Raw genomic sequence first — 11,791 nt, forward strand, 5'->3', positions numbered from 1 at the left:
AAATGTTGAATAGTTCAATGTTTGTTCAATGCATGTTTCAGCAAACACGATCATTTTAAAAGACAGGCGGGTGTCTATCATGCCAATGCCAAAGCGTAATGTTCTACATTAGGCACATAGCCTTGCGAAAGTGAAAGTCGGCATGATGTGGGTGTGTTTAGATTACTATTTAATTTATCCAGAGGGGCGAGACGGTAAGAGCAGACTCCAAAAAAAATAAATAGGCCTACGTATATATTGTATACAGGCCTACATCTGAATCTGTAGTAGGCCTAAATAGTGTGTGGGCTACTTGGCATATTGAATCTCTCTTAGACTACTTTAGCCTACCTTATTTGAAGAAAACTGTTGGGTGAAAACGGAATAAGTCTCAAACGGAGACCCGGAAATAAGTCTGTTTAGTACGGATAATTACTCCGTTTTGTAATTGGCGCATAAGTGACTTCTGGGTAAGGATCCAGTTTTAGGGTGGTAGTTATTAGTGAATACAGTTGAAAGGATAATAATTACTAGATTTTTTGCAGTTGAAATTGCATTTAGCCTACTTCCCTTTCGATGTATTTTATAAAAGGGTTATGCCTAGTCGGAGTGAGGGAGTTACTTTCGATTTAGAAGTCAGCGTGTGGATAAAAAATAACTAAAGATTAAATAATAGGCCTACATGTATTTTTGTGATATGGTGATGAATAACTGGTTGACAGTCGTGGTCCATTCGCTTATCCCACTTCACTTATCACTCATCTATTCTAGGGTTCAGTGCCATCCGGTTTGCAGAATGAAATATGTATTGCTCTTCAAACTGCTCTCCCTACTGACTATTACCAACCAGCAGGGTAAAACATTGTGTTTGTTTACTTCATCCTTTTGTTTGTTTTCTGTTTTTGTAGTTTGTTACTTGTGACATACCTGTTGGGTGTATTCTCCTGTTACCTTATTTTAAAGTTAAAATCACTATAGAGCCCTTTGATATGTAATATTAAGTAGAACTGTGTTGTGTTCAAAGTGCCTAAAGCACAAATGTAGTTACAATTTAAAATAATATCCCAGTAAAATGCATGCTCTGTATATTAATATATACTCATGTTTTGGATCCATCTTTCAAACTTCAGACACATTTGAAGTCTTGGGTGGTTCAGTCGTTGTTCTTGCAGGAGAGAACACAACGTTGCCATGTCACCTCAAACCCAACATCAGTGCCGTAAAGGTAAAGGTGGACTGGACCAAAGTTATATCATCAGATAATATCTCGAAAGTTCATGTCTATGAAAACCAGAAGGACGTGGAAGCCGAAGCTGACTCGACATACCGAGGACGGACGTCCCTTTTCAGAGAAGAACTTCAGAAAGGCAACGTCTCCTTGAAACTGATTCAAGCTAAACTCTCCGATCGAGGCCGGTACAGATGTGGAGTTCAGACAGCAAACTGGTACGAGGAAGCAGAGGTCCAAGTTTCTGTCAAAGGTAGTGAAGAAGTCTCTTCAGTAATATCCAAATTATTTTCCCATTCTGTTTTATTCTAAACATACTGTTTGTTGCTCTTGTTGGTGGTTTTTATTTATGATTTGATTTGATTTATTGCAGGTGAGGGATCTTTGCCGGTGGTTTCCATTGGAAACCCCAGTGGCTGGGGCCTGGAAGTGTTGTGCCAATCTACAGGCTGGCACCCCCAACCTGCACTGGTTTGGCTGGACAGTGAAGGGCAGGTACTTCCTGCTGAACACATAGAGACATCTAGAGGCCAGGATGGTCTCTACGACATAAAAGGACTAGTTGTTGGACAAACCAACCAGATTACATGCAGGATTCAACAGCAGCTCATTGGCCACATGTTGCAGACGAAGATAGATATTCCAAGTAAGTAATATTCATTGTCTTAAACTTAAATCTTTCAATAAAGATGATTTATTCTGCCCATTTCATGTTGAACTGAATTTTCAAGATTGAAATATTGATTGAAAGATTGAAACTACACATTTTTTTGTAGAATATATTTCCCTTTGTCAAAATATTGGTATCCTGTCCAACTACTATCACCAAATGTATGCTAATTTTTCAGGTGATTTGTTTCCCAAATTCAATTATTCATTAATTTTATGGGTCTTCATCAGCGCCCTGTTGATTTCCTTGGTCATATTCATTTTGTATTGCTTATACAAGAAGAGAAAGGACACACAACAAGGTATGTTTCGCTCTTGAGTTTTTGACACAAGCCTAAGCATTGATGCTACAGAAAACCATTGATATTCTATCAATTTTCATGCCATTGATAGAATACTTTTTCAAACAGACCAGATAAGTTCAGAGTGCATATAGGATAACAATACACTATGGGTGTGACCACGCAAAAAATGTGCATTCAATCAAGCTTGTCAACATTCAGAATTCTAATAGAAAGAACATTTGGATGCATTAAAATGCCTTTCTGATTGCTGAAACCAGTGCTGAGATTCTGAAATCCAGTGATTCCGTTGTGGAATGTTGTGTTCTGCACAATATTGCCATATTAAAATTATGTACTGAATGTCACTTGCCAGTACAAAGGAGAGGCTGTAGTAACGTGATGGAGAGCTAGATGGCAACCAACCAGGGGGTTGCACCCATAGCTCTGGCAAATGGTTGCATTACTCAAGCAGATCATATAGAGCATATTGGACATTTATTCATAAATCAGACAAGTTGAAGACATTATACATGCAATTGCTGGGGTTTTTGCATAACGATTCACTAAGTTTCACAATAATAGAAAATGTATTGTGCAGACATACCTGATGTACTAGATGTTCCTGCCCCTATTCCTCCAAACTCTGTGTAAGGTCATTGAGCGTGGCTTTGCATTGCTCAGGTGTTCTTGAGACCCCAGACAAAAATACACTGACAGCCAATGCTGAATCCTTGCAGACGTAATCAACATAGCAATCTGGAGGGGGGTGTTGAGCGTCTCAATAAATATTTATTTTTGTATCTACATTGGTGAACTTCCATCTCAGCCTCTATGAATTCTGGTTGTCCTAATTTCAACATAGTGACTTGTGTCTTTTCACACAACCATGAGGTACCATCAGACACCGGAATGGTTATAGGGACCAGCCAAGTTATTCAATTATTCCACCCACATAGTGGAGCTGGTATTACATTGTAATCTGTGAGCACCGAAATGTATGTCTGCAGAGGTCGCTGTTGCACATTTTCTGTAGTTGACATGTGGACATTATGACAAAACATAATCACAGTTTGAGCGATCACCGTGGGGCTTCTAACGACAAGAAAACCCCCCCCCCCCTGCCACTTTCCATAATCTCGGTCATGTCATCACAGTAATGTACATCAAAGGCAAGGCAGAGTAAACTAGTCTGTAGTCTTCTGTTTTAAGTCTACTGGTTCTATAAGAAGGTTGCTGAACATTGAGTAATGATGTCAATATACAGTAGGTCATTTTCATGTCACAGATAAAGACATGCACCAAACTTCATATGTGGATGTTCAGTACGTGATCAATTATTTAAACTTTTTATTCACAGCTCAATCATGGGCCAGGTCCGGACAAAATACTACATGTAATGTATTTTTAAAAAAATACAGGAGTGATGATGAAACAGCTGACTTAAAAGGTAAGTCTTTTTAATATTTTTGTAGACATTAAGACAAAGTACAACATTGAATTAAATCTTGTCTTTGCATGTAAACATTGTATCTCAGGGTTTCTTCTTTTCTTTACTCACAGTTTGTATTTTATGATATACAATCTTATCATAAAAAATGTTGTGCAGAAGAATATGCTGAGTACTGTGTATGAACATGATAGATTAACTCTATATATTATGACCTTTTTACTGTTATTGATATGGTGATGAGCCTCACTGTTCTGTTTGATTACTAAATTACAATTTGTCACTGTAGATGGCAAAAATGTGAATCTCAGTTTCATGCAATTTGGTAAGTTGTGTTTTTGTGTACATTTTTGACACATTTTGTTGTCTTAACTGGCCACAGAAGGTTTACTCATTTAAACAAAATATATATTTTTACTAATATTTATTGTAAATACAATTTCTCCAACAGCTAAATCACATATTATCCAGAATGGTAAGTACTGTTTGGCTGTGTGATAGAACACAATGTTTTTGCCTGCTTGTACATCAGGTCCATACAGTATTCCACAGTGAGTGAATAACTAATAAAGATGCTAAAACTGAATAATATGTAAAGGCAGAACATACAGTAGAGGTTAAGGCCTGGAAACTTGTAAAATAAAATTACTCCTGATAAAATTATGTTCTTGCTTACCAATTCAGTTGTTTGTCTTGTTTTATTGATCAGAAAATCTCAAGAAACAATTAGGTAAGTGTGTGTGTGTGTGTGTGTGTGTATACAGTACATGTATCTAATGCTAAGTTAGATATCCAACCCATTCCCCTGTAACAAAAACGTACAGTGGAATCAGTTTAGAATAAGAAATCCCGTGCTTTTTTTCAACAGACTTTTTGAATACCAGAAAATTGGGTGAGTACAAAAAATGTTGTTATTTTGTTTAGGAAAATAGAATGATACATGATAATGTAACATCTCTTCACAGATTACAGCGATGTGGTCAAATCTCACAGTAAGTGAAATTACACTTTTCCATTTTGTGTAATAAATAATTGCATTTGACAGCTTCAGATCAGTGACATATTACTGAATTTTGTACAGATTGTTTTAGACAATTGTTCTAGGGTTCTTGTCATTGCCAATAGTACTCCATTCTCTATAGGAACCATCCATCTGGATGCTGACAATGCACATGTTGATCTTGAAGTGAATGATAAAGATGTGCAAAACACTGGACAAACCCCACAGAGCTTAGGTAAGTAAAATTACGTTGTTCAAAATATTAAACTATTATTGGGGGGGGGGTAAAAACCCATTTTGTAAACATACTAATGCAATTGTGTAATATGATTAATTGATTAACAGTTTTCTCTCTCACTTAAAGAAATCATTGTTCACATTCAACAAATATTATGTACCAAGTGTTATGTTATTACTCAATATTGGCTCCTACAACCACTCTCCATTCTTTATAGAACCCAACAATCTGCAACATGGATCTGCATGTAATTATGTCGAAGTGCCCCAAAACACTGTTGAACCCGCATCAAACAACTATGAACGTTTCAAGAAAGCTCCCTGTGTTTTGGCAAAGGACGGGTTTTCCTCCGGGGAACATTATTTTATTGTGGAGGTACCAGAGAACGGCTGGATTGTAGGAGTGGCCAAAGCTTCTATCAACAAGGAGAAGACTTTAGACTGCACTGTTCAAGAAGGCTGCTGGACTTTGAGGTGCGGGCAGGGGAGGTTAAGTGTGCATGACGGTACTTTGCTATCTCTTTCTATGACAACAGAGACAGAGAAAGTCGGGGTCTTTGTGAATTATGATGAGAGTTTTGTCTCATTTTATAATGTGACCCACCATGATGACACCAATAAGTCAGCTGATCATATCTACACTTATACAAATTGTAAATTTGAATCGGAAAACGTCCAAAAGGAGAAGGTCTATCCGTTCTTTGGAATTGGAAGTTCGAAAACTCTAAACTCCAAACTCATCATCATTGACCCTTTTACCAATGATTAGCCCAAAACATGATAACCAAGAAAACAGTAAACAACCTCCATAAGCACTAAAGGGAAAAGCACTATATCCAAAAGCATTTCCCAACACCAAAAAATATACCGTCTCGAGCAGATGGGGGAAATCCAATGTCAACCATGTGTTTGTGTGCAATAAAGAAATTGTATTATTTCTGAGAACAACAGAACGATCACCCAAGAAAGATATGAGAGGTTTGACTGGATGCTGTTACTGGGAGGTGGAATGCAAGGAGGTTGAAAGCTACAGTATATACAGTACTGTAGCTGTGACTTGCATGGGAAGCAGTAGGAATGTGTGTGTGTGCTTTTTTTTTTCATGTTTGAGCATGTTGCAAGTACTTTTGAATGAAATGAATAGAATCTAGTAATACAATAGTGACTCAATTTCTAAAATGACTGATGTACTATGAAATAACCGACCAAATAACCAATGTTGTATTTAAGATAATGTTGTTGCACTGTGCCATGAACAACTGAACTGAACATCTGCCATGTAAATACGAGTTTTTGAACTTAATCAATACTGTAGGGTAAGATTATACCAACAGATGGCAGTGTTGTATTTAGTAACAGAACGGACCAGACCAACACCAGTGTGTCTGTGTGTCCCAATGCTGAAACCTCAAACCTGGTTTCTTATCAAACATCTATAAGTATGACATGTATTTTAACCAGGAAAACTGAAGATCCCTCACCCAAGGTTTCTTGGTGAGGGATCCGCTCCTGTTTAAAAAAAAAAATTATATCATTTATTTATTTCTTTGGTTTTATCTTTGTGGTTTTATCTTTGTGCATTTGAATTGTGTGACATCTTTTGAGGTGGTAGACCCTACAGTACATAAGGGACTGTTCAGGTACCGATAAGCACAACGTCAAGCTGACCTCTTCTCAGCAACATCTCACCATTATCGTCATGGCACCCTGAATGTGAGGAAGAGCTTCAGGCGTCAGTGCAGGATCCCCTGGAAGAGGTTTAGATTCATGCAGATGGAAATTAGTGGACTCAGTAAACACCTGGGCCCCACGGGGGGAAACAAGATGATCTCATTCGTATGCACGTGATGGCCCTCTAAAAGCTGTGCTTTTCATCTCATTCACACTGAATAGGTTAATGTAAATGTCCCAGTGATTCCCATTTTAAATGGTGACTGTTTTATTTATGTTTCCCCTTTCTTCTTAAAGCTTCCAAGGTTTCTAGATAGACGTCTACAATTCAAACATCAGTGTGGTGTCGTTTCTTTGCTACGGACCATGTCGTCTTGTGTGCTTCCCATCTTCTGGATCCCTGCCTGTCCTCTGCAGCTTGCAACTGTATATAGCCCACACAATCAGCCCCTGAACAAAGAGGCTTTTGATTTCAAATTGGAGGGAAGATTGGAGGATTTCCTTGTGAGCTATCGACACAAAATGGCCCAGCTGAGTTGGGAGTGTGTGAAGCAAATGGAATCAATTCTCTCCAGCTGTTTGCTCTCTAGTTGGTTGGCCTGGGATGGGGAAGCAGGCATGTATGCGGCTATTCATTAGGCCAAAGATGCAGTTACACCAACATAGGCTATTGTCTGAGAAGAGAGGCGAGCCTACACAGCTCATCACCTGGTGGTGAAGAAGCTTCTGGAAAATCCCCAAAATGAGATTAGGCTTCCAGACAAAATGGGTGTAGGCTGTAGTAAATGCTTAGAGTCATCCCACCGATTGTTCTCACAGACTCGACACAGATAAGCACACACGTCCACACACACACGGTCGCAGAAAGAGAGAAAAAGAGAGGGAGGGTGGACTGGAGGGAGGGGGGAACCGTCTCTGCAGTAAGTTAGCTTTTGAAATCAACCAAGACAAAGTCCCCGTCAGAGCTGCTTAACAATGAGGGGTTCCAGAGGCTCGGCTTGTCGGCCTGGTTTTCCCTCCTCCGCCCCCCCCCCCCGCCCCATCATTCTGCTCTGTTTCTTCTTCAGACTCACTTCTCTTTCTCCCAAACTTCACCCCCCCCACCTCTTTTTTCTGCTTCTTCTTCTTCCTCACAACCAGGGCAGCCTTTTACAGTGATTCAGGCTGATTGGGGTGACTCACATTCTGGATGTAGGGGAGCACCTACCGGGGGGGGGGGGGGGACACAAGCGGGGGAAGCCCTGGCTCCTCCTCTGAGGTGGGTGATTTCTCTCCACATGGGCTGGGGACACTGGGTCCTCCTCGTCCTTACTGTTCCAACTTGGTTGTATAATTGGTTCCCTGCTATGGTTACGAGAGCTGTGGAACATGACGATACAGATGTTCACTGATTAGGCATTAAAGAAGCCGAGAGCAGTCTGCCGTACTAACTGACCCAACTTGCCTGCTTTAGTTAAAAGGGACTTAAATGGAACTTCTTGAATGCAGGTCATCAGTTACACAACAGTACGCAACACATTTGGATGTGGGTATTGATATTGGATGACATCTCCTTCGGGCACATTGCATGAGATGTGGAAATGGGGGTATCGAGCTGAAACTTCTAGCTCTGTTTTCACACAGCCGAGCACTTGTGGAGATGCGACTAGCCCTCCGTTTGAATACGACAAGATAATCCATACACGTGTCCAGATCTGTTCAGGTTCATCCGGATCTCCCTCATCACAAACGACAGTGAGGTGTCGTATCACTATTCTGATGGAAGTCAAATGAGATTCAAGACTCTCAATGTTTTCGAGTGGTGCCAACTTGCGCAAGAAGTGTCCTCCAGGAAGGAGTGCTAATGACAAGCAAGGACAAAACACAGAATGCAGACTGAAAGGAAGCCTGTGCTATCAAACCATCCTCTCAACAACACAAGTCCCTGACACCTGCCCTTTGACCTTATGACCTGTGGAGTACAGGCTGGCTGAGTGGTTTGGAGTGGCTCTCTCCAGAATCGGTGCGTGCTAATTGCCTTGGGAGCATCTTATTAGCATCGAAGGCCAACAGGGGGGAGGCTGTTGATAAACACACTTCTGTGTGGATTACCTGTGGAGCTGGGTTGTCACATGAGCCTAATCCCTCTGTAGGACAGGGATCTAGGAGAGAGGGAGGGAGATTTGGAGGGAGGGGGGTGAAGGGCGTGCAATGGCGACAGAAGAAATGGCTTGAATAGGATCTGTTGGACTTGTACACCGTCATTTCTTTCATTTCGTCCAATGATCAGGGAGTCACACTTGGATGTTCATATGATTGTGCCCTCTTGTTCATTGTGGTCCCTGTAATTGTGACCGACAGAACACTCTTTTTTATGGGCCTTTACGCGGTTGTTTACCTGCCCAAGGACGGCAACAGATGTAGCTAACTGTGATCTGCCCCCGCAAAACGAAACAATAAAATAACAATGAATCCAAAATTGTCCACCAATTCATTTCAGTTCCTCTGCCTCTCCTCCTGTCTACCCGGCTCCGTGTGTCTGATGTGTGTTGGTGTGTCCCAGCAGAGGGATCATTAAGCTGCGTGACCTGAAACAGGCTCCAGTGGTTGGGGCATCAAAAGTGTGTGTGTTGTGCTACACAAGGCTCTATTAGCATCAGTCTATCTGTCCCTGGTTCTCCGAAGCCTATTACAGAGCAGAGAGCGTTGGCGCTCTGTGCTCCATCTTTCCCCATGATTAGATTAACTCTCCAGGTCTGCCGGAGAGCGCAGGAAGGCCACGCTCATTACCCATGTGCCCCGGCTTCACTCGACGCACAATAGCAACGCTTTCAACCCCGTAATTTGAGACTCTCAGGCTCATCAGCGCAGTGGTGAGATACCATACGGACGTACACACACCACTATCCGCTGATGTTCCTGTTCCGCATCCTCTTGATTACAGAGTTCGGATTAGAGTGTACGGTTGGCAAGGAGATGCACTAGCTACACATTAGGCGCATTATTTTCCTTGGCTGCCGCAGGCGTTGTGTGGCGGTCGGGGAGTTGCTGTCGTCCTGTAGCAGACAGGGAACAAGACATTCCTGATAATTGACTTTTTAATAGATTGAGTCTGATCCGACTCGATTCCCAACGTTGCAATGAGTTTAGTGATTTTTCAGATGGAAAACATGTACACAGTGAAATCTCCTAGACAACAAGGGCAAAGTGAAAACAACATCAACTGCGATTCAATAATTTATTCAATCAGGGAGGAAGCACGGTGATTGTATTGCATTTGGGGGTGCCAAAGGACAGACAACCCATGCCGTGACTGAACAAAGAGCAAGTCAAATAGTCTTTTAATGTAAAAAATACATGAAGAATATACTTGTTTGTCGATCTTATGTCAATTAAAAAATATACATGTAAGCTTGTGATAGTTGTTCTGGGTATAGGGCCCTGAAGAACAGCAAAGTTCAAATATTCCGTGAAAGTATTTTGGGGGGGTGAGAAACTGGTTCAAGTCAGTGTATACCGGTACTGTGTATGTATCTTTGAACAAGCTGTTCAAAGATACAAATAAAGAATCAAGGACTCATCCAAACCAGTTCTTTATTATGTCAGGGAAGGGATCAAGTAGGAACACTTAATCCAATGAAGGGTGTGAACTTATTTTTTTTGTTTAACGTATCGTTCTTTATTTCTTAGAAAGTCTCAGTACATTAGTGTCTAAACAGGATCACACCTCTCCTGAATGTCGTAAACAACTCTTCATCAAGGAGGAGGACACACCCAGCTATGAACGATTTCGTTACATTTGTTCCACCTTGCATGCTTGTGTCTGACAAGGTTATCCATTGCCATGCCTCCCTCTGCATTTCAGCACATGGGGAGGCGGGGCCAATGTTGTAATTTAAGAACTTGGCTTTGGGCATAATCACCTGTGGTGACATTTCTATGGTCAGGGCGGCCATCTAGATAGGTTAATCATGTATAACACCGTCCATTATGTTGAGAAACGTTCCAAATCAGGAGATGATACAGGCTGGTTGAGTGTCGGTTTTAACTTGCTTTGATCCACAGAAAGTCCTTCAGTCTGAAGGTCAATCTAGAGCTGCCGGTCTGAAAGGGCTTGACAACAGGGGGTAAACCTTCCTGGGCCTTGAGGGGGAAGAGGGAAGGATGAAGAGGGGGAAGGATTTGTGCCATTCGCAAGCTCTTGCCGGGGATATTTTTCCAGAGAGGCACTCTGAAAGAGAAAAGGGAAATGTTTTATAAGCTAAATGGTCTCTGATATGAATACCAGGACAAATCAGCAGGATGACAATGAGTAAAAACAAGAAGAAAACGACAATATTTTATTTTCTAAAATGTCGTGGCTGTTGTGACTGTTCCTGTGTTTTGAGGCTTATCTTATCACCTCAACCACATGCCCAAAGGTTTTCATCAGCAGACACAGGAGTCAACGTTTTCCCACAGAAAATAGCTACAGTTAAAGAGTGGCCTTTTGAAAGGTATCCCAGAATTCAGCATCAGACCACAACAGATATGCTATTTTCTGGCTCGGCACTCTAATCCCCAAAGCACACACGGGCTTGTACTGACTCACCAGTTGCCTGGCCATCGAACTGAGAAGGCTCTCTACATCTAGGACCCACATCTGCACAAAAGAAAGAGAGAGGGAGGGGGGACAGAGAGAGGAATCAGACAGACGGGAAAAAAGGCAGGTGACATGCAAATACATCAATCATTTATGATTTCGAGGTTGCAGAGCAGAACGGCCCCATGCCCACGTTTTCACACTGAACCTAGTTTTGCAGAGATGGCACTTTTCTCACTAGCCTTGCCATAAAACATTCAGCAGCCTGCTCAATTTCTCCCCAGTAACCACTCGCCCTCCATACTTGTGACCCAACAGATGGGCGCCTATACGAGGCGCAACTCTCGAGTCCCTCGCTGCACACGCAATTCGCTTACTTTGCTTAACCTATTTGTGCCGGCGCAAGGCAGAGACAAGACCATTGGCAAACTCCTCAGACATGCAGTGCTGTAAATGCAAAGAGAAGATTGACTCGAATACACGAGCGCATTCAAACACAACGTTGGAACCTTTCGTGAAAACGCACAGTACGGTGCATATGAAATGATCGTTATTGAGAATCTCTGAATCCAGGATAGCCAGTCACAGGTCATTTTAGGAATCCCCATGGGTCCTCCTTCAGGTAAATCAATAGAACCTCTGAACAACTTAGTATTGGCTGGATGAGCCTGGAAGAGAGATGGAGGACCACGACAGCTAGAACAGAGAGAGCGGT

General features: G+C 41.6%; 1 protein-coding gene and 1 long non-coding RNA gene across 4 annotated transcripts; one reads left to right on the plus strand and one right to left on the minus strand.

The window, feature by feature from the left end:
* Positions 1–172: 172 nt before the first annotated feature.
* LOC134008832 (putative selection and upkeep of intraepithelial T-cells protein 1 homolog) lies at positions 173–5,844 on the plus strand. 3 transcript variants are annotated; one of them, XM_062448384.1, is made up of 13 exons: positions 173–194; positions 751–833; positions 1,110–1,460; positions 1,581–1,853; positions 2,056–2,178; positions 3,518–3,607; positions 3,897–3,932; positions 4,059–4,082; positions 4,317–4,337; positions 4,476–4,499; positions 4,573–4,599; positions 4,750–4,842; positions 5,063–5,844. In XM_062448384.1, the coding sequence occupies exons 2-13, from the start codon at positions 776–778 to the stop codon at positions 5,611–5,613; spliced, it is 1,671 nt and encodes a 556-aa protein (XP_062304368.1). In that variant the 5' UTR covers positions 173–194; positions 751–775; the 3' UTR covers positions 5,614–5,844. The 3 variants fall into 3 exon arrangements, with proteins under 3 accessions (XP_062304368.1, XP_062304369.1, XP_062304367.1); XM_062448383.1 differs by lacking the exon at positions 173–194 and adding an exon at positions 368–449; XM_062448385.1 differs by lacking the exons at positions 173–194; positions 5,063–5,844 and adding an exon at positions 361–449 and having other exon boundaries at positions 4,733–4,827.
* Positions 5,845–10,071: 4,227 nt separating this feature from the next.
* On the minus strand, positions 10,072–11,791 carry LOC134008900 (uncharacterized). The gene is made up of 2 exons (XR_009928194.1): positions 11,086–11,791; positions 10,072–10,725 (listed from the first exon to the last, which is right to left on the minus strand). It is a non-coding gene; the product is annotated as an uncharacterized LOC134008900 (long non-coding RNA).

This window comes from Osmerus eperlanus, chromosome 22 (genome assembly GCF_963692335.1).
Source record: "Osmerus eperlanus chromosome 22, fOsmEpe2.1, whole genome shotgun sequence".
Taxonomy (NCBI): domain Eukaryota; kingdom Metazoa; phylum Chordata; class Actinopteri; order Osmeriformes; family Osmeridae; genus Osmerus; species Osmerus eperlanus.